The sequence below is a fragment of the Pseudozyma hubeiensis genome (genome assembly GCF_000403515.1).
Source record: "Pseudozyma hubeiensis SY62 DNA, scaffold: PHS22, whole genome shotgun sequence".
Taxonomy (NCBI): domain Eukaryota; kingdom Fungi; phylum Basidiomycota; class Ustilaginomycetes; order Ustilaginales; family Ustilaginaceae; genus Pseudozyma; species Pseudozyma hubeiensis.
In genome coordinates, this window is record NW_012133804.1 from 165,601 (window position 1) to 189,626 (window position 24,026).

Consider the following 24,026-nt stretch of genomic DNA (forward strand, 5'->3'; position numbering starts at 1 on the left):
AGCGAGGCTTTCGGCTCGTGTGAGAAGGTCCTCTTTTCAGCGCCGTGACACCGTGTTCTACAGATAAAAGCAGCTTACCAGGACGTCCGGCGTTCTCGGCGGATTGTGATGTCAGACCTCCTTTCAACCGCTCATCGGCCATGTGCAGTGGACGAAGGCCGACATTGTGCGTGTGTCAGTCGAGGCCGGCAATTGCTTTAGATTACCAGCGGGAAAACCGCTCGGGAGCGAATGGAGGGTGAACCACGTAGCCGGTCCCGCATGCCATTCATCGACCAAATGGGAAAGATGGGGGGCGGATCGATGACACAGACGATGACACAGAGTCGAAAGTGAGGAAAGCGATGCGGGTCTAAGGCAGGCAAAGCTGCGAGTGGGGGCATCCAGAAACTCGTACCCCTCGCAGCGTGCGAGCTGCCGGACACAAGCGGGCAGACCAGCTTCACTGCAGCGGTCGTCGTCACTTTCAGTGTGGGCTGCTCGGCAGTGCACGCCGAACAACCGGTCGGCACGATCTTAGAACAACAACACTGATGTGCTCCTCCTCCTTTCGAAGAAATCAAGACCCGAAAGACACTCTCGAAATCAATCATCGCAACCGAGAAAAAGGTACGAAAACCGATTTCCTTTTTGGCACTTTTCGACATGGCCCGGCTTGGGCACGCTGCACGCTCTGACACGCTGCCTGCATCATCAGGGCGTACATTTCGGACCGGCGTTCTGACAAGCGATAACGTTATGCGATTGCGCACAGCCGTATGCGCAGCCGAACGACTAGAAGCGTTCCAGACCTGTCTCGCCTGACCTCGCGTGGCTCTGCGGTCAATGGGAGCCCATTCGGATACAACCGCATGGCAAGCGAGGCATTTTTGCCGTTCCCGAGCTTTCGTGGCCATGGTACAGCAGTGCCGATGCATGTTACGGGTCGCCAAAATCGACGCAATCACGAGCCACGTTCGACGCTAACGTGGGTCGTCGTTGCGGCTGCCGTCTGATGACTGCATGCTGCGCGAGCGTCGAGAGACCCAGAGATCGCTGAAACAGGTTTATCCACCTGGAGGTTTGATCGTCTGGGACGGTTCATTCCACCCACGCGGGAGCGTTCTGGGGACGGCTTCCATCATAATTTCGTGGATTGGACTAGCGTATGGCACGTTGTGGGCTGCGAGATCTGATTCAGCGTCTGCACCTTCCCTGCGCAGAACCCGATCCGGTTGCGAACAAACCGTCGTGCCTCTTCCGATCGCTGTTGACACTGGAAGTACAGATCTCGCATCGGTCAACAGTGTCATGTTTGTTCTACGATTGCGCTGACTCTGAGAGGGATTTTTGCATCTCCGCTTTGCCGCCTTCTTGTTTCTTTTTTCGTCGTTTTCCGTCTTGGCATAGGATGGCCTTGATCCGATGCTGATACTCTTCGTCAGACCCAATTAATCCGTCCTTGTGCTCTCAAGATCCGATTAATGCTGGGGTCCAGTGTTCACTTGGAGGAAGAGCTAGTAGCGATGCAGAATGGATCGACGAATTCGACCGCTTCGTGGTCGTTCCGACGGCACGTCTTGAACGATTCTCTCGCTTGTTCGAATCTACAATTTCATTATCCGACCGGGTTCCGACCGGCGTTCTTGAGACAGAATCATGGTCGGTACAGGCACACCTCTGGAAACACCCATAACGGCTATGAGAATTCACACGCCTGCTGTGTCATGCCAACGGATGCTCGGTGAAGCTACTTGTACGAGGAAGCTGCATTCCCCGGAAAGATTGATTGCTTCGGCAGTGGGGGTTCGGGATTTGGATCGGCAAGCGGATGACGAAGCCATGTGCGGAACCTGAGCCGTCGAAATCGGTTGCGACAAATGGAGACTGCGTGGCATAGGCGTGCATATCAGCATGAAGTCTGAGTGTGCCCGATGTCGTAATCTGCCGCTCATTGCGAGGTAGACGACGGCTTCGGATGCCCATGTCGAGCTTTCAGCAGCTACAGGCACGCTACAAACATGGGTGCACACGTCGTGGCTCCTATGAAGATATATATATCATCCACGGCTCATCGGCGGACCGGAGGTTCGTTGGCACTTCGCGTCCTCTCCTTCTTGGTTTGTTGCTCCTTTCTGACCCTCACTCGCTGATAGAAATACGGCCATTGACCGCTAGCATCGCATCGAAGGAGGAAGGATCGACGTATACTCGTTGTCGATTCAGTCTTCGAAAGGCGTCGCTCTCACGGCCTCCCTGTTCTTCACCTTTCTCGACACTACACAGCCAACGATTTGCTGCTCGACCGTCTGAACTTTTTCAGCATGGCTGCGGTCCCATCCAGCGTAGGCGCCTGGGCCTATACGACGCCTTCCTACGCTACCACACAATCGCAACGCTCTCAGAGCCTTGCTCATTACGACCCACACCCCCATCACCACCTCCAGCGGCGGCAATATCATCAGCACCCTACCTCCTCAGCATACGGTCTCGGCATCGACGATGCTGCACCTCGAACATCGCTTACCTCGACCGCTCCAATCTCCTCGTACCCCTCAAACGAGCAGAGTGCTTCCTCATCGTATCGCACCAACGCCTCTAGCACCTATCACAGTCAACCCTTTGCGGATGACTACCATCACGCGCAGGCTACGTCGCATCCGTCAGACTCCCGTCTGCACTACTCTTCGCTCCCCGCGTCATCTTCCGCGATCAAACGCCGCGGACGATCCAAAATGTACGCCAGCGAAGAAGCCCGCCAAGCCGCCAAGCAAGCGCAAAAGGCGCGTCGTCGAGAGCAGAATCGTGACGCTCAACGTCGGCTTCGAGATCGCAAGGAGGAACACATCTTCAAACTCGAAGGAGAGCTAGCACAGCTTCGTCGGGAGAACGACGAGGTGCGAGGCTTGCAAGAGATGATCCGAAAGCTGCTGGACGAGAGGCAAGATCTGCATCGGAGACTGGGCATTCAGCAGGAGGAAGGAAAGATCGGACGGGACAACGCCTTGGGACTCGTCGATGACTTGATCATGGGGAGGGGAGATGCTCCGGGGCTGCGTGATAGTGCGAACAGCAGTCGGAGCCACAGCGCCAGCGATCAGGATGGCAAAGATGCAAGTAGCAGAAGCAGCAGCGCTACGGGCGCGTCCGTCTCGACACCTAGATCTCCGACGATGATGCTGCATGCTCCTTACGCTACGGAAAGCGCAAAGGACAGCCTGTCGAGCGCACCATTTTTACAAGGACGTATGCAGACGCCATCCTTGCATTTGCCGAGGATCAAACTCGAGGCTTCTTCGAATCGCGCTTCCAATGGCCCCCTTGTCACTTCTTCTCTGCTCCCTCCCGTTTCTGCCACACTGCCACAGTGGAACGTTTCCTGATCTCTCTTCCAATCTCACTGTTGTCGTTGCTTGTATTTGTACCACCTCTTGTTCGTTCCGTATTCACGTCACCAGCGACCCAGAGTCGAATATAATTCAGTGCGCGATTCATGGTCCACATTCACGCAAGACCAACCGCACGCCTACCCACCCTTATCGATTCGTCTCTCGGCTGGACTGTGTTGCTGTGTTGATCTGTCCGCATTTGATGAGCGATTGGGAGTAGAGAGTGCCGCTGAACTCTCGACCAAACCTGATGGTCTCGTGTTGGAAGCAAGGTGACTTTCGGAAAATGCATTGCGATATATACGAGATGATTGACAGACAAGAGAGATACGAAGCAACCGCGTTCTGTGCCGAGTAGACAGAATTTTCACCAGTCCTTGGCGATCTGTTGAAAAAGAGAATGTCAGCATATGAACGTCAGCGATAGAGCGTACGGGAGCAAAGTGATGGATTGAGACAGCTTACCTTGAAAGCCCACTCCCAATCGGCAAACACATTGTTGTCGTCGTCGACCACACGGCTGCGAACGCTGTAGTTGCCACGAGCCATCATACCGCTGGGAGCTTCGCTGGAAGCAAACGCCTTCTCGTACGGCTCGGCTCGTGGACCGTACGATCCGATCATCTCTTCCATCTTGTCGACTTTGATGCCGGCGCGCTTCACCACCTGAACGTACTTGAGACCCGAGAGGATATCGCTGCCTACGCTGAATTGGATCTTGACGCTGTACTCGACGCCCTCTTTGACGGTGAGCGGGTTCTGCTTGATCTGCGCGAGCTGTTCTTTGGGCTGCTGGAGGTTGATCGAGATGCTCCCACCGGGCGCAGTCGCGGATACGAGTGAGAGGGAGTGCAGCGAGAGCTTGGGGGCATTCGGGTCGACGGCACCGGTGGAGGCACCGATGCCGAGACTCGCCTTCCACCTTGCAAGCGACTCGTCTTCGGCGTCGAGCTGCGAGTATTCGGCGAGCGACTTTTTCTCGCCCACCTTGTAGCCGGCGGTAGCAGTGGTGGCAAGCTCGTCGTCTGCGATGCTGGGATCTTGTGCGTGCGACATTGCGAGGGTGATGTTCCGATTGATGTCGTTGTGACTCGTGTGGTGGTGGCAAGGGCTTCGATGATCGGCGACAAAGGGGCCAAATGGGCGTGATGAATGGTTTGACAGGTCGAGAAGATCGAACGTTGGCTGTTCCCTCGGTCGAGTGCAGTAAGCGCCACCGTTGTAGGGAGAGAGTCTGCTCGGACCAACACCGAACGAGTGAGAGTGAAACATACACACGCAAGTTGCAGGCACGCCAAAAGAAAGGGCCTCGACCGCTCAGAAGTTCTGATGGCGAATGTGAGATCGACAGCTGAAGAACATTATCACGAAAATCCATTCCGGGCGGCATCGGTGGTGACAAAAGCGAAGATCCAAAATCAAAGCTCGCATCTTGACATGTCACTCTATCACTCCCATCCCTCATCAAGACCTGACCACCTTCGACTCAGCACTCAACGAAGGACGAGCGTTACGCGCACGATCAGTTCGTCTGACGATGGCAAAATAGGCTTGCTTCGACCTTCGCGCAATCCTCAGCATCCTGCAAAGGCCACTCCGCCGCTTGGCTCGAGCCTTTCTTGTTCGTCTGCCTTGCGATAGCCACAGCAGCATGAGCTGGAACGTCGCCGGCTCCAAGGTGGCCGCAAACCTGGCGAGGCAGGCTGCCGTCGAAGTGCCTCATCATCATGTCTCAGCCCACAGGCATTCGTTGCCCCGACACCTCTTCCTCCGACAGCGTAGCTCCAAGCCCCTCGGCACATTCCAGAAGCTCGCCCTTTCCACGTCGTCAACTCCAAGGGCTAGCACCAATGCAAAGGCAAAGGCATCTCGCAACGCTCACGATGCCGTCGAAGTCGAGTCAAAGGCTGCTCCATCCGTCAGGGTGACTGACAGCAGGAGTCAAGCACCCTCCGCCAGCAACGCTGCTGAGGGCTCTTCACGCATCCCCCCGGCCGATACTGTGCTCGAAGTCGACGAGAAAAGCCAATCTGCAAAGCAGACCACACCAGCTTCATCCGATGCTCCTGCTTCTTCTTCAGCTTCAACGTCGGGCGCGGAACAGAAGACATCTCCACCGCCGCAACAGCAGCAGACCTCCACCGAGAACAAGCAGCAAGACGGCCAGTCCAGTCAGCAGACTCAGCAGACGCAGAGTACCGCCTCAGCAAGCACCGGCCCCGTGACGGCAGAGGATCTGCTCAAGCAGCGCTTCTTCCACGCCCAGGAGCAGAACAAGAGAGTCTATTCCGGTCTTACATCGCCTCCCAATCCAGCCGCCAACCTTTACCCCTCCTTCACCACGCCCTCGTCCGATCAGAGCATCATTCCGCCGGGTTCAGCTTCCGGCCCATCTGCTGGTCCATCAAGCACGTCCTCTTCATCGACATCTTCCGATCCGTCCCAGCAGACAGGCAGTTCGTCTAGCACTGTCTCGGATGCCTCGGCAGCCGCGCAGACGACCGCGACCACACCCAATAATACCAGCAGCGACGTCGAAATCGACCCAAGGTTCCAGCGACCAGCTTCATCGCAGTCATTGCAAAGTCTTCAGATGCCATTCGACACGCATGGCTTCGTCAAACGGCTCGAGGCGGGCGGTTGGATCTCCACCACCGCCAAGATGCAACGCGCTGCAGCCAACGCAAAGACGACAAGAGGTAAGCAGTCGCAGACTGAGCCCGGTGCTCAAGCGCTTCAATTGCAGATTGCTCGTCGACACGATCCAGCAGAGGCCATCATGGAAGGCGTCCGACATCTCATCACCACGCGAGGCCGACAGCTTGCCCACGCCTGCCTCAACAAGAGCGACGTCGAGAATCAAGCCTACCTCTTCAAAGCAGCCTTGTCCGAGATCCGCACCGAGGTACAAGTGCGCGGCCGTAACGACGCGGCCGGCTTGCGCAGCATCACCACCCTGCTTCAGCGCGAAGTGGACACGCTCGAGCAAAAGATGAAGGAGGACGTCGAACGTCTCAAGCACGACATCCAGGTCGACATGAGCAATCGCAAGGCCGAATCTAAGGAGGAGCAGAACAATCTCGAGCAAGAGATTCAGGACCTCAACAATCGCTTCACCATCAGCCTCTCGGATCTCAAGACCGAGATCGAGCAGAACGTCAAGTGGGACGCAACACGACGAAGTCTTTTCCTCGTCTTTGGTATCGCTGCTATCGTTGCCGCCAACCTCGCTATCGCAGACTATCTCACCAGAGACGACGAAGCTGCCAAAGCGGCCGCCAGCAAAGAGCCTGTCAATGCGGGGATCCCTCCAGCATCAGCATCGCTCGGATGGGCCACCGAGGGCCGCATCCTTTCCGTGTTACCGATCGTGCTGCTCAGGCCCAACAGCCGCCTAGCCGCGGCGAGCCGTCAGGTCTGCCGCGAATTGCGTCGGCAGTTTGCAACTCAGATGCCCGCCGTTGCTCGTGCCGGACTTTACACTGCCTCTGATCGAGCTGCACGACAGCATGCGCGAGGCCATAACGGCCGCGCAGCACCGACTGGCTTCGCTACACCTCGGCGTCCCTTCAGCTCCACGACGACCCTTTCCAAGAGCCAGACCTCGGAGCTTCGAGTTCCGGACTCTGACATTGTCGTTCGTGTGCTTTTTGACGGCATCTCGATCGAATCGCCGCAGCTGGATTTGCAACCCTTCCGATTCGACTACGTTTGGCTCCGTGATGCGTGCCAAGCGCCAGATTCAGTTCATTCTAGCAACCTTCAGAAACTCTTCCACACCAGCGATGTACCACTCGATATCGCCCTTGATGCCGAGCATCCACCGACGCTGATCACGACCACAGACGAGCCAGCACTCAGGCTCACCTTTGCGAAGGAGCACGCCGTTGTGAACGCGTTCACTGCCACCTTTGGTGAGGTCGAGCCAGCCGACACGCCGCACGTCTCGGACTTTCCGATCTCCTTCCTCCTTCGTCACGCCATCGACACACTCTACGCCGACACGCACATGGATATCATGGCCGTTCCTGAAAGCTGGGCTGCCAAGGATCTGACGCACTTCAAAACGGAGCCATGGTCACCTGATGCGCCTCTATCCTCCGATGCTGTGGAGATTGGATGCGCTGCTCGACCAGCACGCATTCCTTGGGATGTCATTCGACCTATCGATGCTGGCGATGAGACGGAACGAACCAAGGCACACTATGCTCTCACCGAAGCAGTCCTGCGTGACGGGTTCGCATTTGTGACCCGCCTGCCCACGGACACGACCGGAACCGAGGAAGGTCCCGAGTCAGCACGCCTTCGAGACCTGGCAAACATCATGGGCGAGCTGCGCAACACATTGTACGGCATCCTTTGGGACGTTCGTTCGAAAGCAGGCGCACGCAACATTGCTTACACTAACCTCGACCTCGGCCTTCACATGGATCTGCTCTACTTCCAGAACCCTCCTCGCTTCCAGTTCCTCCACATGCTCAGGAACAAGGTCCGCGGGGGTGCCAGCATCTTTGTCGACAGCTTCAAGGTTGCCGAGCGTATGTGGCAAGAGGATCGACAACTGTGGGAGGCCCTCACCAAGGTGCCTGTCGGCTTCCACTACGTCAACGATGGCAAACACTACAGGTTCACTCACCCCACCTTTGAGCTTGCACACGACACCGAGGGTCACGCAGGAGGTCCGTTGACCGGCTCCACCATGCCAAGGCTGAGCGCAGTCAACTACTCGCCCCCTTTCCAATCGCCACTCCCGCTGCATCCGACCAAGCATCTCGAGACCCCAGAGCAGCGACAGACGTTCTACCGCGCGCTGCAACGCTTCTCAGATCTGACGCTGGCCGAAGAGTTCAGGTACGAAAAGCAGATGGAGGAAGGTGAATGCGTCATCTTCGACAACAGACGCGTGCTGCACTCGAGGAAGGGATTCGAGTGGGATGAGAGCAAGCCGGGTGAGATCAAACGTTGGCTCAAGGGGGCTTACGTGGACGGCGATGCCATTTGGAGCACATACAGGACGCTGCGAACCAAGGTTCACGGACGAGCTCCGCTCACCGCTTCGAGCATCGGACGTCGCTCGTTCAGCACTTTTACAACCGCCAATGCCGTCGCAGCTGCCAGTCGAAAAAGCTCGGTCGCGGCTGCACCAGTTGTGCGCGAAGCTGAACTGGACGTTTCGTCCTTCGCGCCGCTGTCTGACGATCCGACCGTTGTCGATCTTCGCTCTGTCGGCAGCCTTCGATCGCGCGAGTCTTCCACCACATTCTCCGCATACCGACCCGTGCCGCCGCTCTCCACCGCAACGCTGCCGAAGATCTACAAGCAGCTCACCAAGTCTCAGCTCACCTTTCTCGTCGTCCTCACCGGTATGGCAGGCTACGCCATCTGCCCCGCCTCCCTCACGGTGGGTGTCGCCGTCGCCTCCCCCGTCACCACGCTTCTCGCCCTCACCGCCGGCATGGTGCTTTGCTCGGCAGCAGCCAATGCACTCAACCAGCTCGTCGAGTCGCCCTACGACGCCCAGATGCAACGCACACGTGCACGACCACTCCCATCCCGCGCCGTCACACCCTTGCACGCATTCACGTTTGCTTCCGCATCAGCAGCCTCGGGCGTCGGACTGCTCCTGACCATGGTCAATCCGCTCACCGCCCTCCTAGGCGCAGCGAACATCGTCCTCTACTCGTTCACCTACACACCCATGAAGCGCAGCACCATCGCCAACACCTGGGTCGGCGCCGTCGTAGGCGCAATTCCACCGCTCATGGGCTGGGCCGCTTGCACCGGTACACTCAACACCAGCGCCGATCTGGGCGGCTGGTCGCTCGCAGCACTCCTCTTCGCGTGGCAGTTTCCGCACTTTAACTCCCTCGCACACACTGTGAGAGCCGAGTACGCAAAGGGTGGGTACCGCATGATGGCCGTCACCGACCCGGCGCTGAACAGGAGGGTGTCGTTGAGGTACGCCGTTGCGATGTTGCCGATCTGCACGCTCATGATGCCACTCAGTGGCGTCGTCAGCCCGGTTCTGTATGCGGTGCTCAGCACACCATTGAACCTGTTGATGGCACATGCGGCGTGGAAGTTTTACAGACAACGAACGGTCAAGTCTGCACGATGGTGCTTCTGGGTCAGCCTCATCCATCTGCCAGCTGTGATGCTGCTAGCGATGGGTTGCAAGCCTGAAGTGTGGGACGGGTTGTACCGCTTCTTCGGATGGTCCACGGAAGAAGAGACCGAAGGGAGACTCGTCTGAACGCCATTTGTACCACATTCACAGCTCTTATCCACAGAATTCAAGCCTGCATCAATTGCTTCCGCACTGTCGCCTTTCATCGTCACTGTCTAGGCCGGGACTCGCGCTTACTACTGTCCATCGATCGCTTCTTCGCTTTGAACTTGGGCACCAGCCCGAGCAATTGGCGCTGTTGAACCTTGATCAATCCTGCCGCTGCCCTGTCAACCGCATCGCGCCTGGCTCTCCCATCCACCCCTCCATCACGATGATGAGACATTGCCAACCAGCCATTCGCCTTGGCTGCAGGATTGCGATCGTAGAATCCATCCATGTACTGCTCCGTCCTCTTCCTCGCTTGTGCTTGATCCTCTTGCCAAGCCCGTCGTTCTGTTTTCGTCTGGCGGTACAGTGCGTTGGAATGCGCGGAATGTTCGTCACTGTTCCAGCTGCATTCCGCATTCGAGGCGTTGAACTGCGATGCTACGTCCTCGGGATTGCATTGTCCCTGCCTGTTCAGCTCGAGCCGCCTCCCCTCCTCAATGAGGACCGTGTCAAAGGTGATTCTTCCGGGCCTCAACTGCGCCACTCTTCCGATCTTGCCCTCGCCCCTGCGTGCGTTCTCATGCTTGGTCCGACGACGTCTTGATCCCGTCCTCACCGGCTCAGACTCCTGCCGGGCGCTTGAACGACTTCGACGGATCCTCCTCAGCCCAAGTACTGCAGACGATAAGCGTCAGTGTTCCTATGTCCCGAGAAGATGAGTAGAGTGGGGACCGAAAAGCAGACTCACCTTGTCGACGTGAACACTCGTCGCATTCACAACTGAATCCGTGTTCCAAATCCTCACTTCGCTGATGCCATTGACCTGAGAGATACTTTTGGATGCGCTCTTTGGAAGGGACCGTTCCGAGACTCAGGAGCGCTGCTTGCATGTCGCGGACAGTATCATGTCAGGTGAAGATGGTGCTGAAGGTGGGCTGGACGTGCGTCCTCACGGTCCCTCAGAGCCTTGCTTGTCGCTTCCACTAGTCTGTCGCTCACCGCGAGTCGGTGCTGGACATTGTCGCTACCTCATCACCATGAACAAGGCAGAAGCCGATTTCGCCGAATGGAAAGATTAGCCAGGGGTCAACAAGCTTTGACCTCGTCAGCCGCCCGGTATCTTTCCGAAGATCATACGCTCGAACCCGATAGGTCAACGCTAGCCAAAGCTCTCACGTACACATGCCAGCTGCACGAGCCACCGGCCTGATGCTAGCCAGAATGCACTTTGTGACGTACCTTCCGATAGCTCAATGGACGCCGCTCCGAGCTCTTCTTTGTTTTCCGACTAGTTGGATCCAGTCTTGTGGGTTCGTGATCCGCTCGGACCTGACAGAGCCGCGTTCGGATCAATCGAAGAAGCTACAGCAACAGCGGTGGAGGAAAGGGATCCAAACGATGCTGATCCGGACGCATTGCTCGCTGGTACTGTATCGGCATCGCATATGCAACATCGCTAGCGTCGTCAAATATATCCTCTGAAAGCTCCGGCCCCTCGGATTTCTTTCGGCTCGTTTCCCCGGAGGAAGATCGTGATCTCACACGACGTACTGTCTCGAAAAAAGAACAGGTCTGCGCGTCCTGCTGTGTCTGCGTGCCTCGCTAAAGATTAGGCTGCGAATGCGGAAAGGAAAAAACTAAGGCAGAGTAGCGAAGCGAGCCGAAGTGAAACGAACGAATCACAGAGAGTAGGGAAGCCGAATGCGAGCAGACGGTGTGACGAGAGCCGCCCATTGTCGCTGTACCTTTCCCATGGTTTCGTCGACTCGAGGCAGGTAGCGGGTCGTAGCGTCTCCGCTGCATGCTGCGCACCGGCCTCTGAGACATGAATCTGAAACACGGCGGACCGAAGATTTCGCGCGGTGTGTGGCCCTAGAGCCTCGCGGCGCGCGGTATTTACGGCATGGCATGGATTTTGGCTTCGCTTTTCCCACGGTCGCGCACTTTGCTAAGCGCCAACCAGGCCAGGCTTCCCCGGATTTCCTCGGTTTCGAGTCGGATTCTCATCTCAGCTCATTTTCACCTCACTTCGAGCGTCTACACCTTCTGTCCTCGAGCATACTATTACACCGGAGATAGGAAAGAAATGGCGAAGCTTCGCAGCGGTTCGTCGTACATGCATGATGGTGGAGTGCTATTCGGAAGAAGAGAGAATCTAGATCTGTACAGTGCTCGCTTAGTAGCGGCTTGCTGCGCGATTGAATTTCCACCAAATATTTCATCTTTTCATGGACTTCATCTCTATTTTAATGAAATTTATTTTTTTGCCCCGACGACAAACAGGCTGTCTCGCGGTCTTTCCAGGTTCGCTTCCAACCTTTGTCCACCAGTCGTGTGTTTGTCATTAGCTGCTCCGAGTGGGAAGCAGCAAGGGAATCGTGCATGTGTTGAGCCTTGAAAGCTCGGGAACCGCCCAATGCGAGACTAGAGGGCGATCCTAGCAGAAACAGGGTGCAGTAGTCGTGGACAGGGGAAGAAAAGGGTTCACAGCTCGGTCAGGTGGGTCTGTGTAGCATTGTGCTGCAGCATCTCAAGATCTCGCTAGCACTCACTCAGTCAGTCAGTGATATCGCCTTTTTTCTGGACTGTCAAACATCAACCGTTGGGACGCGATACGTTCATTCTCCGATGCAGCCTGCAGCAACGCAGCACGAACCCTTTGTTTGGGTGTGCCACAAAATTCACGCCGGGCTCTCGCACCAAGCTTGGGAAATTCGGCAACCAAGAGCGCAGCGCGGCACGACACCTCAGCTGCCAAACGGCCTCTGACGGACTGTCTAGTAGACCTGCAGATCCAGTTGCCGTTTCTTTTTTTTTCTTTCCTTATGCCGTGTTTTTCCCATGGAGAGAGAGGCCCGGAACCACGCTCGGTAGGAGAGTTACACTGTCGTCGTGCAGTCCCGTGCCTTCTATGCCTTGTCATTTTGCGCACCTTTTCCGGACCTAGACTCTATTAGTGGTGCTGCTTGGCGTCGTGAGCCATTCGATGTTCGAGGAAAATGACATACAGAGCCTGACATCTGCAAGCTGACCCGGTCTATTTGGCGGCTGTTCATTCGTCCATACGGCCATCGTCCTTGAAGCCATCTCGCTCAGATTCGAACGATTCGTTTCATTCCAACTCCGCTTCTTGAGATGTATAGTGTAGCTGCGTGAGGATCACACGGGCTCATCCTCCGCTCCCTGTGCCAATCTTCTTAAGCGCTCCTACTCTCGCATGTTCTCGCCACTCTGTCCCGCAATGCCTTGTGTGGTCGGGGTCTAGAGCTGACCTCTCCGCACGCTCGACGCATCGAGTCGTCCCGCTTCGGCCCACTCGTTGAACCATGCTCTCTGGGTCTTCCCCACTCTTCGCCTTCCACTGCTGCTGGACCCATGCTGGTGTTGCTTGCTCCGAAGCAAGATCTCGTCGTTTGCGCCCACATGTCTCGAGCTGAGATGCATGGGAGTCAACCACTGTAGCGGGAATCTGACCCATTGACCGTGTTGCCCTTCCTACCTGTTCGCCCCTTGTCTCACCCGCAACCTTAACTCCACGTCCTCTCGATCCGTGGCGTAGTCTTTTGACCACTTTCGGCGTTCTTCCTCCCCAGTCAGACACACACACCACACACACACACACACACACACACTCTCTCTCTCTCTATCCTCTCAACCACCTTCCTACGCCTTCCACATCTAGCACGCGGAACTGGTCGAATCACCGACTGACGCCCAGCATCTCCGAACTGTGTCTTCTCCTCCAACTCCTCCATATTCCTTCCACCAAACTGAAATATTCCGCCACTCAGGTACCGGTCCGGATCTACTCAGATCGTGCCTGAACTACTGTTGCGGACGTTCCCTTGGCAACGTCTTCTCCGCGTCCTTCTCGCCGACTTTCTCTTTGTTCATTCCATCACCTGTGACACCAGATCATACTTGCGTCTGCACCAGCGTACCTCTCATCGTCGACCACTTAGCTACCTCCGGCTCGTCTCAACGTCGATCAGCAGGCGTGACCACCAAACCCATACACACTCATTGTCGTAATCATCGATACGCTCAGGGCAACAAGGCGTAGTGGAGACGCATTCATCTCGGCTCGTCGCTGCCTCTGACGCCTTGGTAATCGTCTGAGCACAGCATCGCCATCGTCAAGCTTCGGCAACACCATCTGGGATCTCGACACGCAAAGCTCGACGGGCCATGTCCGCCCTGCAGGCATCTGAGTCCAAGCGGTGAGCCACATCTCTCCGGACTGCTTCAGACTAGTCGATATCGGGCGGTGACGTTGGCTCTCACGCAATGCCTTGGTTGTCTGCTTCCAACGCGGACGCCCTGGGCGGCGAGCCATCGCGTGTGGCAAGCCAAGTCGTTCAACTCCTTCGCGGGCCCAGTCAGCCGTCCGACTTTCCCGCCTCGATCGTCTTCGGCCTCTCCTCGACCAATGCCACTGCACAACGCGCAGCCATTGCCGAGCTACGTTCCTACATCCATCGCCTCTTCTTTCTTGACTTGAAACCCTACTTTTTCATCTCGAGCGTCGCCTCCGCTGGCATCATCGCGCTTCTCATTGTCATCGGCTTTCCCGTCGTTCTGCATCGTCTCTTCCACGGACGACTTTATCCATTCCGTCTTGAACGACGAGCGCAAGGGTCATATCTGGTTCCGAATGCCATCAACTGCTTTCTGTTGCTCGAAGGTGTCTATGGCATCCTCACTGTTGCCTACAATTTCGTTGTCTGGCAACTGTTCAGCAACCACCACCAGTCGTATATGAACATCTGGCAAGCGAGCAGGAGTCTGATTTGGATCCCCTTGTACATGGGCGCTTTTTTGACGGGATGGGGAAGCTTCTACACGGCGCCGGGAGCGTTGGATAAGCCTACTGCAGCGGCGAGTAGGCTGAGCGGTAGAGGGAGGATGCCTTGGCCGGTGATTGTCAATCTGGCGTGTTGGGGTGTGCCGGTGGCGCTGATCGTTTCGTTGTTGCCGCCGGTGTGTCTCAGTTCGGTCAAGATGGTGGATACATACCATGCATATCAGGATTGGGATCGGAGGCTGGAGGCGTTGTTGAATCGGACCGCGGTCGGATCGCTGGTGGATCAGGCGATGGTGAACGACTACCGGTCGCAGGCGTATGCAATTTTTACGGGCTGGACGAGATCGTATTACTATGTGGACATCGCCTACTTGCTGTGGGGGGTCTGGGCCATATTGTTTTTGGTGTTCTACGTCCCGGCAGGCGGCGTACTCGTGTTTCTGTTGTATCGTCAGGTGACGAGACAGAAGGTGATCCTGCTCAGCTACCAACGCAAGCTCGAGGAACAACTCGCGCACGAGGAGAGACAGACGCACGTCACCGTGCTCAGCGGCGAGCACGCAAGGTTGGGCCGTCCGCAGAACGGTTGGACTCCACCCAACGCAACCTCGCGCATCGGTGCGCCACTGGAGGATATCTACGAGGACCACGGTGCATCGGATGACAGCAGAGGCACAGGCCGAAGCGGCGGCAAGAATGGTCACGATGCCATCGGTCTCGAATCGGCGTTGAGGCAGGAACCTCCGGCATCGCATCAAGTCCACGGTGCACGAACTCCCGGTGCTGGACAGGTGACATCTTTGGCTGAAGAGGCTGAGGCCACAGCGCCAGCCGTGATCCCCGTACCGCCGAGACGGCCATCGACATTTCGAAAGCTGATGAAGCTGGAAACCGGGACCTCGACTCGGTCCACGAAACGCAAGCGCATCTCGATCACGGGTGGTCCCATGTCCAGATACAGGTATCTGCGAAGGTGTTTGGTCAACCTTCTCATTCTGTACTTCGGCATCATCTCGGCTGCCTGCTTCTTCGGTGCTATCACGATCTTTCTGGCAGCGGTCGAGTACGAGCACGCACTGAAGGGTCCAGATGAGATCACCAAGCCGATCGGAATTGCACAAGCAACAGTCGCCTGGGTGTCCGCCGTGTTCGGTTTCCTGACGATCGGTTCGATCATCTTCCGCAACTTTGACAACCCTGAACCGGAAGCAAGTCAGAACAGCGGTGAAGGCGGTGGAATAAGGCGAAGGTTCGTCAGGAACACGTCCAAGACGCAAGGATCTGCTTCCGGTGGAGCGGGGGAGCAGGGGGCGGTTGCGGTGGAGCATGAGAAGACGAGGACGTTGCCTGCGGTGCCGGAGAGCGTAGATTTGGAGGCATCGATGATGTCGGGAGTACAGTCGAGGCCGAACATGGCGATGAATACGGCGATGAAATTCTCCATGGCGGAGCAGACGAGTCGACCGGGAGGGTTCGTGATCCGCCCGGACGACCAATTAGCGTCAATGATGTCCGCCGAGGAGACGTCGAGGAGCGGCCATTTCGAGTCCGTCGGGAGAATGGCGGATAAGAGCAGAGTGGGAGTGCTCCGAGCACCACCAGCGACACGCGCGTGGATCGGGAGGGAGAGGGAGGCGACCATGTCGATTCCCCAGGACGTGACTGAATCGTTCGGCGTGGGGTCGTTGCCTATGATCGCGGTCGGATCGCATCAATCCGGCGAGAGGTTCGAGACGGGAGATACGACCCTCAAGGAGTACCCGTCGTTCGACCCGCATGTGCTAAAGGCGCAGCCGGAGGCGGGGGCCAAAGAGGAGGAAGAGGCGGCGCCTCGTTCGCCAGTGCTGAAGAGATCGTCCAAGCGGGCGGACAGCGTGGGCATGGAGACTCCGGCGAAACGCATCGCGAGGGAGTGGGCGCAGACCCAGTACATGGCTCAGCCGCTTCCGCAGACACCGCAGACACCGCCGACGGCAGTCGAGCAGGCCGAGTTGGCCAGAACCGCGGACGGAACACCAAGAAGACCAGCACGAGACGCAAGGAGGGCGTTCGGAAGCCCCACGTCGGACAACAGCGAGCTGTGGGGTTGAACAGACATATACCATTCGCTAGCAATACTATCCACACTTTCCTTTGCACCCTTGCGAGCGATCCTGTCGTGCTTTCTGTAACCGTGTGGACAACGTGATCGTGCAACTCTCTGAGCGTTTCCCTTCTTCCAACTTTGCGGGTCAGGTTCAGTAGAGAGAGAGAGATACCATTCGCTAACAGTACAGACACACTTGTCTTTGCACCTTTGCGAGCGATCCTGTCGTGCATGCTGTAACCGTGTGGACAACGGGATCGTGCAACTTTCTGAGCGGGTTTTCTCTCAAATGTGCGGGACAGGTTCAGTAGGATACCATTCGCTAGCAGTACAAACACACTTTTTTTACACTTTGCCGAGCAACCTTGTTGTGCGCCCAGTGTTAGTGGGTTGGGCAGCATGACGTCGGAAGAGTGGCAGCGTTTTCCTTCTCTCGATTGTGTGAAATTCCGTAGAGACACACACCACTCGCTAGCAATACAACCGCACAATCATTTCCAAAAGGAGTTCTCGTCGTGCACTGAGCTCAACGATGGTGCCGGACACCGTGACAGTGATGACGACGATAAGCAGCCAGCGTGCGCGCGATGTAGCTTGCACCTACAGCACGAGATTCACAGTTTCTCGCAAATTGTGTTCTGTTTCCCTTCTCTCAGTGTGCGATGGAGAGGTCAGCTTGTCCGGAGATCGTAACTTATGCGACTCTGGTGGCCTTCCGAGGTGCGAATTGGTACGAAGCCTTTTGCTGCTGCGGACCGGATTGCCTGGCTTGTGTTTTGGCTGTGTCGACACTGGCGACCGAACAGCGTGGTTGGAATGCCAAGGCAGGAGGAGCAGCCGGCCGATACACGCGCTCGAGAAGGACGGTTGGCGCGGGATTTCCGACGCGGAGGGGTCGAACATTCGCCCGTGACTGGCTGGACGGCCGGGCGATCAAAGCTTCTTATCAGATCCGCGGACCAACCCTCCCTCTATCCTCTAGTAGTTTTGATGATGCTCCGTCAGTCAGTCGAGGCGAACTCGTAGGAGAAGATGTCAAGGTTGGTTGCGATGTGCGCTTGTAAGTGTGCAACCAGCGGACCATAGGATGACTCGATTCCGACCACGCTCTTTCAATGCAGGATGCCGACAGCCGCATGTCTATGTCTTGATACCGCCGGAAAAGCTCAGACTGCTGTACAGCATCTCAGATCGAGCTGAGCAAGTAAGGGCTTTGCCAGTCGGGGATACCGACCGAGCCTGCGGTTCTGCTGTAGCTATGATTTTATCTGATAAACTTTTGTCCCCAAAAGTTGAGCCGCGGTGCCCGCGCTGGCTGCAAGCGAGGTCGAACAGTCTTAAAAGTTTAGCCCCCACTTCGGCCGCAATTTGACTTCGACACGTACCCGGCAACGCATTCCTGTTCCCGCTTTCTCCTCTAGCTCCGCGGACAGCCCCGAATACTTTGCTTCTCTCTCACCGAAGTATAAGAGCCGGTCCACGAACCGAGCGAAGTCGTTTGCTCCACCGAGGAAGCACCCCGTTCCTCCGACTCAGCGATTCTCTTTGCGCTGCTGTAGATGCATGTAACCCGACACCTCTTGCTCGCACTCATCCCCCTCATCTGCTCGATCCTCTTCTACCGCCATTCACAGATGAACATTGCCGCCAAAATGACCATCAATCAACAACGCACCATCGCTGTCGTAGGCGGCTCCTACGTCGGCATGAACCTCGCCAAGAACCTCCTCCCCTCGCTCCCCGCCTCGCACCGCGTCGTCGTGGTCGAAGCAAACTCGCACTTCAACCATCTCTTCACCTTCCCTCGCTTCGCAGTGCTGCATCGAGGTGGAGAGGAAAAGGCACTCATCCCCTACACGCACGCTCTGGATACCACGGGTGGTCAGGGCAAGATTTTGCACGCCAAAGCGGTTTCCATCCATGCTAGCGACGATGATGAGGGTAGAGGCTGGTTGAAACTGGACCGAAGTACAGAGGAAGGTGACAGGCTCGAGTTTGACTACCTGGCCATCGCGACGGGAACGCAGTTGCAACGACCCTGGTCTCTGCCTTCGAAGCAGCCGGATGCAGCGATTGCGAAACGCCAAGCGGTGGAGACGCTCCAAAGCTATCAGGATGCCGTCAAGCAGGCGCAGAAGATCGTCATTGTCGGAGGTGGAGCGGTTGGCGTCCAGGTGGCATGCGATATCGCGGAACTCTACCCTGGCGAGAAAAGCATCACGCTGCTGCACAGCAGGGATCGAGTCATGAACAAGTTCCACTCCGATCTGCATGACATCGTCTCCCAGCGCTTCCAGCAACGCGGTGTTTCCACCATCCTCGGCAGCAGAGTCGTGATCCCTGCTTCGGGAAGCTTCCCCAACTTCGTACCCGGTCAAACATTCAACGTGGAGCTTCAGAACGGCTCATCCGTGCAAGCCGATCTGGTGCTCATGTGCACTGGACAAACACCCCGATCCGACCTGCTCTCCACCTTCTCCCCGCAGTCTATCAACAAGGACGGCTTCATCAACGTCCACCCCACCCTCCAAATCTCCTCCCCCACACCCCACCCTCTGCTGCACAACATGTTCGCATTGGGCGACATCGCCGACTCGGGTGCATCCAAAACCGTCCGCGCCGCCTTCGGTCAAATCGAAATCGTCAAATCCAACATCCTCTCGCTCATCAATAAAGAGGAAAAGCTCAAAGAGTTTGCTTCCGGCCCATCGGGGATTCATCTCAGCTTGGGTCTGTACGAGAGCATCAAGTTCGGTAACCCGGCTAAGGAAGGAGACAGGCCGATGAACAAGGGTATCGAGAGGGATCTCAGTTTGGACATGGGTATCGAGGGCGTTTGGAGGAGGTGGAATGTTCCAGAGGGTACGCCTTGGCATCTGTAGGGATTAGCAATGCAAAGTAACGGTCCGCAGCAACTACCGTCGTAGACTTTTCGAATGTGTTATCTGAGATTGTGTTTTTGCCATTGCATAGAGAGCCTCGTAAAGAAGTCGAGAATTAGCTCTGAAGATCAACAATCCATCTCTTGAATTCATCCAATCCACCGCTCGCGAAAACCTTCTTGTCCGCCTCATCTTGCTTCTCCTGCGCTTCGTCCGACTTGTGAGACCACGATCTGTCCTTCCCAACGCTAGCGAGCGCAAACTCGACCTTGCCGCCAAACACCACGTGGTCGTCCAGCTTCTCCAAGCTGAAGCTCGCCCCGCCAACTGCTGCATCGCTCGAATCCACCGCGCGCTGGCTGGCAGCCCAATCGATGTAATCCACCACCTCGTCTTCCTCCTCCTCCTCTTCCGCGTCATTTGCATCTGCTGAGCCGCTGGATCCGCCGTCGCCTCCGAGCCCCAATGCTCGCTTGATCCAGCCGAACACACCATCTGCACCGCCAGTCGCACCGGGATCAGCGTCGGCCACCTTGCCCAATCCGGCGATCTTGACGTTTCCTCCCGCTCCACCGCCCGCGCGTCTTCTACCGAACCCCATGTTTGCACGTCGCTGACCGAGTTCCGCTTCGAGTGTGGTTTTGCATCGCGAGAGCAGCTGCGCACGACGCTTTTCGTCCTTGATCGCGTCGGTTCCGGCTGCGCTCCCGCCGAGCAGAGGGGAGAGGTCGGCACGGGTGAACAGGACGAGCACGGATGGCGGTGCCGTGTTGGTCGAGGATTTCGCTCGTTGTTTTGCGAGCGCTGTGAGTGTGGAGTGCATTAGATCGGCAACGTCGGTGATGGTTGCGGCATCTCCAGGACGGGAGGTGGAAGAGGAAGCTTTGGACGCCGTGACAGCATCGACGCAGACGACGAGTCCGTCTGCTTGATGCAGATGCTCGTCTACCAAAGGTCGCAATCGGGGGTGTCCCGGCAAGTCTACCAATGTCACTGGCTTCATCTTTTCCTCCTGCAGAGTAGGAGCAGCTACTACACCCTGCGACATTGTCTGCGAAGGTAGGGTCGATGGCGTGGTGCCGTACACGAGCGAAGAGAAGAGCGACGTCTTGCCCGTATCGCTCAATCCGACAAGCACCACTGTGGACGGTCGATTGTGCGATCGCTTGGTCGTATACTCGGATTCGGATGAGAGGGATGCCAGGTGGGGAGCGTTGACCTTGGCCGATGCTTTTGATAGAGTGTATGTGAGGACGACAGCAAGAAGCGTCGCGGGGACAATGACAAAGTATTGAGGAGGGATGCCAGAGTCTTTGAGTGGTTGTGGGAGGTGAGAAGCGACAGCATCGGGCCAGCGCACGGCTGGTGCGACGAATGCCATGACTGTCGGGTGTTCAGAGGGGCGATGTAGGATGGTAGAAGAAGTAAAGGGCGAGAGAATGTTATTGAGGTGTTGGTCTGTCCGCACGATCAAGAGCAAATGACACGGAAGTCGGACTGTGGAAGTTGGTCAGCACTTGTCAGCCGACTTGCTGTGGAGCAGAAGGAAACGCGAGACAGGCTCTGCAATGGCATAATTTACAGAGGGAAATTGTGCGGGTCGATCACCCGAGCCAGGGAAACTGCGCTTGCGAAAGCGCCTTACGCAGTCTGAGCCTGCAACGCGTTCTCACAGCTGTTACTTTGGCAGAGGCTCGAGCACGCTCCACTTTTCGAGAAGAGCCTTCTTTACGACTCTTCATCAACTTTCCGCTGCGCTTTCGTCCCTGTCTCTCACTTCTTCATCAGGGCAATTATCCTATCAGTACACTCGCAGAAACACACTGGAGAAGCTTCGACCTTTGCTACGCATTCAACTCGAATCCGAGTCTCAGCAAGTCCGTCTCCTACAGATCACCAGCTTGACTTTCATCCCAAGCGGCAGGATTCGCCAACGGCAACCATGTTCCGCAATACCTACGACAGCGACAACACCGTCTTCTCGCCACAAGGCCGACTCCATCAGGTCGAATATGCGCTCGAAGCCGTCAAGCAAGGGTCGGCCGTCGTCGGTCTCCGCAGCAAAACACACGCCATCCTCGTCGCCCTCAAACGAGCACCTTCAGAGCTCGCCTCGTACCAGAAGAAGATGCTGCGTATCGACAACCACCTGGGCATTGGATTCGCTGGTCTCACCTCGGACGCACGTGTCCTCTCTACGTACATGCGACAGCTCGCGCTCTCGTCTCGTCTGGTCTACGACCGTCCCCTGCCCATCTCTCGCGTCGTAGACTCGCTCGCAGACCGAGCGCAGTTCAACACCATGGACTACGGAAAACGCCCCTACGGTGTCGGTTTCCTCATCATCGGCGTCGATTCCACGGGCCCGCATCTGTACGAGTTCACGCCGACGGCCAACTGCTTCGAGTACTACGCCATGTCCATCGGCGCCCGTTCCCAGTCCGCAAAGACGTACCTCGAGCGCAAGTATTCCGAGTTCACCGAGGCGAGCCTGGACGATCTCGTGCTGCATGGTCTGTATGCGCTGAGGGACACGCTCCCGCAGAACAAGGATTTGGAGCTCGACCAGGTCAGCGTCGCCGTCGTCGGTCCAGGGGCGGATGCAGACGTCAACTCGCCAGAGGCGAGGAGAGGTGAGAAGTTCAGGGTGGTCGAGGGCGAGGAATTGAGACCGTACATGGACAGGTTGGAGCCCAAGACGTTGCCAGGTGCCAGGGCGACAGCGGCAAGCACCGAGACTGCCGAGGGAGAGGCTCCGGCTGATGCACCGGCTGCTGGCGGCGAGGCACCGATGGAGGATTAGACGAGCAGAAGCCGTATGCTTTTCCAATGTTATTGATCTCAAAATATGGTGTTGTTTCACGTAGAGCATGACGTCTCTGCCTGGACAGCAAGATCGGGTGCGATGAATGTGGGCATCGCTTTGCGTGACTGCGACGGCTCAGCGGATCTCATTGAGCGAGACTGAATCGGTTGGCAATCTGCAGCGACGGTCTGCTTCACACTGAATAACAAAAACAGCGTTGAGTGGGGTGGCGTGGTGATTCGAACAAGTAGAGAAGCGAGCATCGAAACGTCTGGCTCGAGCATCACATCGGAAGGAGACCTGAAGGAAATGTACTTTACAAGAGCGTAAGCAGCGACAGTCATTCTTTTCTCCTCGTCGGCCAATCGAACAACAACATCGATCAGCAATTCGGAAGCTGATTTAGTATCCCGACCCCTGCTTCTTGGCCGTCTCGTTGGCCCAGTAGCCCTGACCGCCGATCAGGCCGAGCACGCCGACGGTGATGGCGCTGATCAGACGACGGTCGGTGCGCTGGACCTGCTCTTTGTGGGTGTACGCGTAGATGCCGAGACCGCCGAGGAGTGCGACGTTGACGGCAGCCAGGGTGGGACCCCACTGCTTGGGATCGGACGAGAACGACTGCCAGAAGCTCTCGAGCTCCTTCTCGGCCTCACCGGCCTTCTTCTTGAGCGCCTTTGCGCCCTCCTCACCCCTCTTCCTCAACACCTCGGCGTCCTTGGAGAGCTCCTTCTTGCCCTTCTCGTAGTACTCTCCGGCCTTCTGGCTGGCTTTTTCAGCTTCGGCGCGTGCGTTCTTGGCAAACTTGTCGGCTTCGGCGCTGGCATCCTTGCTGAACTTGTCGGCCTTGTCGGCAGCGTCTTTACCGACTTTCGAGGCTTCGTTGGCAAAGTCCTTTCCAGCCTTCTTGGCGTCCTCAGCAGCATCCTTTCCAGCCTTCTTGGCATCGTTGGCCGTCTTCTGTGCGGAATCGGAGGCCTTCTTGGCATCGGCTTCGAGCTGCTTGCGCTGCTCGCGCGCCTTTGCAACGGCTTCGTCGTAGGCTTCTTGGGATTCGGTCTTGAGGTGTTCGAGGTCAGTGTCGGCGGGAACGACGTTGACCTTGCCCGAGTTGACGTCGGGAGCGGCGGTGTTGACGTCGTCGCTGGCAGTCTGACCTTCGAGGTAGCCGGGGTCGGGCTTGGGCTGCTGCGACTTGGGCGGCGCGTTTTCGGCTGCGATGGATGCGTACGACATGGCGAATGCTGCTTGTTCTGTCAACGAGGGTGTGAGCCGATGTTGTGGATCGTAGGAGACAGAAGTTATACGGAGACGGTGATTTGAACAAGAGCCGAGTGGATGGGAGGTGAGAAAGATAAGAAGGTGAGTATCGAGGATGGAAATTGGCCATCAGCGATCGGAATGGTGACACTATTGCTTTATTCCTCCTTCGGGAAGGCCTTTCTTTCTGTGCGACCCGCAGGGCCACCAACCACAAACTCCTCCACACACACAGACACAGGCACGCAGAACATACTGTAGGCTGTGAATTATCGCGCAGCACCCGTCAGCTGCATCGGATTCGGCAAATGCGAGGTGACTGACTGCATTTCGTGTCTATACATAGCAGCAGCACGGGCCGACTGCTCGTTGCAGAAAGCGCAGCCTAGCCAGCACATGTGCGTCATCTGGCGCCAATTCTCGGAATGCCTTCTGTCTTGACGCGCCCTCTCTTCCACTCCCCTCTCTGCCGCACCAAAAATAAGTCGAGAAAATCCAGCCAAAAGTCCATTTTTGGAAATGGATTCGCAGCTGCCAAGACGG

At 56.8% G+C, this 24,026-nt stretch overlaps 13 protein-coding genes across 13 annotated transcripts; 5 read left to right on the forward strand and 8 right to left on the reverse strand.

Annotated features, from left to right (window-relative positions):
• Positions 1–197: 197 nt before the first annotated feature.
• Positions 198–917, reverse strand: PHSY_002200 (phosphotransferase; the record flags this gene model as incomplete). The annotated part of the gene is made up of 1 exon (XM_012332824.1): positions 198–917. One exon carries the CDS (start codon positions 915–917, stop codon positions 198–200), a length of 720 nt encoding a protein of 239 aa, XP_012188214.1.
• Positions 918–1,704: 787 nt separating this feature from the next.
• Positions 1,705–1,965, reverse strand: PHSY_002201 (hypothetical protein; the record flags this gene model as incomplete). The annotated part of the gene is made up of 1 exon (XM_012332825.1): positions 1,705–1,965. One exon carries the CDS (start codon positions 1,963–1,965, stop codon positions 1,705–1,707), a length of 261 nt encoding a protein of 86 aa, XP_012188215.1.
• Positions 1,966–2,303: 338 nt separating this feature from the next.
• On the forward strand, positions 2,304–3,362 carry PHSY_002202 (hypothetical protein; the record flags this gene model as incomplete). Its single annotated transcript, XM_012332826.1, has 1 exon — positions 2,304–3,362. The coding sequence occupies one exon, from the start codon at positions 2,304–2,306 to the stop codon at positions 3,360–3,362; it is 1,059 nt and encodes a 352-aa protein (XP_012188216.1).
• Positions 3,363–3,735: 373 nt separating this feature from the next.
• On the reverse strand, positions 3,736–4,640 carry PHSY_002203 (rho-gdp dissociation inhibitor; the record flags this gene model as incomplete). Its single annotated transcript, XM_012332827.1, has 2 exons — positions 3,736–3,753; positions 3,834–4,640. 2 exons carry the CDS (start codon positions 4,638–4,640, stop codon positions 3,736–3,738), a joined length of 825 nt encoding a protein of 274 aa, XP_012188217.1.
• A 379-nt stretch (positions 4,641–5,019) lies between these two features.
• Positions 5,020–9,621, forward strand: PHSY_002204 (mitochondrion protein; the record flags this gene model as incomplete). The annotated part of the gene is made up of 1 exon (XM_012332828.1): positions 5,020–9,621. One exon carries the CDS (start codon positions 5,020–5,022, stop codon positions 9,619–9,621), a length of 4,602 nt encoding a protein of 1,533 aa, XP_012188218.1.
• An 82-nt stretch (positions 9,622–9,703) lies between these two features.
• Positions 9,704–10,535, reverse strand: PHSY_002205 (serine/threonine-protein phosphatase; the record flags this gene model as incomplete). The annotated part of the gene is made up of 2 exons (XM_012332829.1): positions 9,704–10,320; positions 10,394–10,535. The coding sequence occupies 2 exons, from the start codon at positions 10,533–10,535 to the stop codon at positions 9,704–9,706; spliced, it is 759 nt and encodes a 252-aa protein (XP_012188219.1).
• A 472-nt stretch (positions 10,536–11,007) lies between these two features.
• On the reverse strand, positions 11,008–13,123 carry PHSY_002206 (chromatin regulatory protein; the record flags this gene model as incomplete). The annotated part of the gene is made up of 3 exons (XM_012332830.1): positions 11,008–11,195; positions 11,391–11,476; positions 12,918–13,123. The coding sequence occupies 3 exons, from the start codon at positions 13,121–13,123 to the stop codon at positions 11,008–11,010; spliced, it is 480 nt and encodes a 159-aa protein (XP_012188220.1).
• An 809-nt stretch (positions 13,124–13,932) lies between these two features.
• On the forward strand, positions 13,933–16,539 carry PHSY_002207 (hypothetical protein; the record flags this gene model as incomplete). Its single annotated transcript, XM_012332831.1, has 1 exon — positions 13,933–16,539. The coding sequence occupies one exon, from the start codon at positions 13,933–13,935 to the stop codon at positions 16,537–16,539; it is 2,607 nt and encodes an 868-aa protein (XP_012188221.1).
• A 596-nt stretch (positions 16,540–17,135) lies between these two features.
• On the reverse strand, positions 17,136–17,438 carry PHSY_002208 (hypothetical protein; the record flags this gene model as incomplete). Its single annotated transcript, XM_012332832.1, has 1 exon — positions 17,136–17,438. One exon carries the CDS (start codon positions 17,436–17,438, stop codon positions 17,136–17,138), a length of 303 nt encoding a protein of 100 aa, XP_012188222.1.
• A 656-nt stretch (positions 17,439–18,094) lies between these two features.
• On the forward strand, positions 18,095–19,417 carry PHSY_002209 (hypothetical protein; the record flags this gene model as incomplete). The annotated part of the gene is made up of 1 exon (XM_012332833.1): positions 18,095–19,417. One exon carries the CDS (start codon positions 18,095–18,097, stop codon positions 19,415–19,417), a length of 1,323 nt encoding a protein of 440 aa, XP_012188223.1.
• A 115-nt stretch (positions 19,418–19,532) lies between these two features.
• Positions 19,533–20,798, reverse strand: PHSY_002210 (potential ADP-ribosylation factor; the record flags this gene model as incomplete). Its single annotated transcript, XM_012332834.1, has 1 exon — positions 19,533–20,798. One exon carries the CDS (start codon positions 20,796–20,798, stop codon positions 19,533–19,535), a length of 1,266 nt encoding a protein of 421 aa, XP_012188224.1.
• Positions 20,799–21,359: 561 nt separating this feature from the next.
• PHSY_002211 (proteasome subunit alpha) lies at positions 21,360–22,220 on the forward strand (the record flags this gene model as incomplete). The annotated part of the gene is made up of 1 exon (XM_012332835.1): positions 21,360–22,220. One exon carries the CDS (start codon positions 21,360–21,362, stop codon positions 22,218–22,220), a length of 861 nt encoding a protein of 286 aa, XP_012188225.1.
• Positions 22,221–22,625: 405 nt separating this feature from the next.
• PHSY_002212 (hypothetical protein) lies at positions 22,626–23,459 on the reverse strand (the record flags this gene model as incomplete). The annotated part of the gene is made up of 1 exon (XM_012332836.1): positions 22,626–23,459. The coding sequence occupies one exon, from the start codon at positions 23,457–23,459 to the stop codon at positions 22,626–22,628; it is 834 nt and encodes a 277-aa protein (XP_012188226.1).
• Positions 23,460–24,026: the final 567 nt, after the last annotated feature.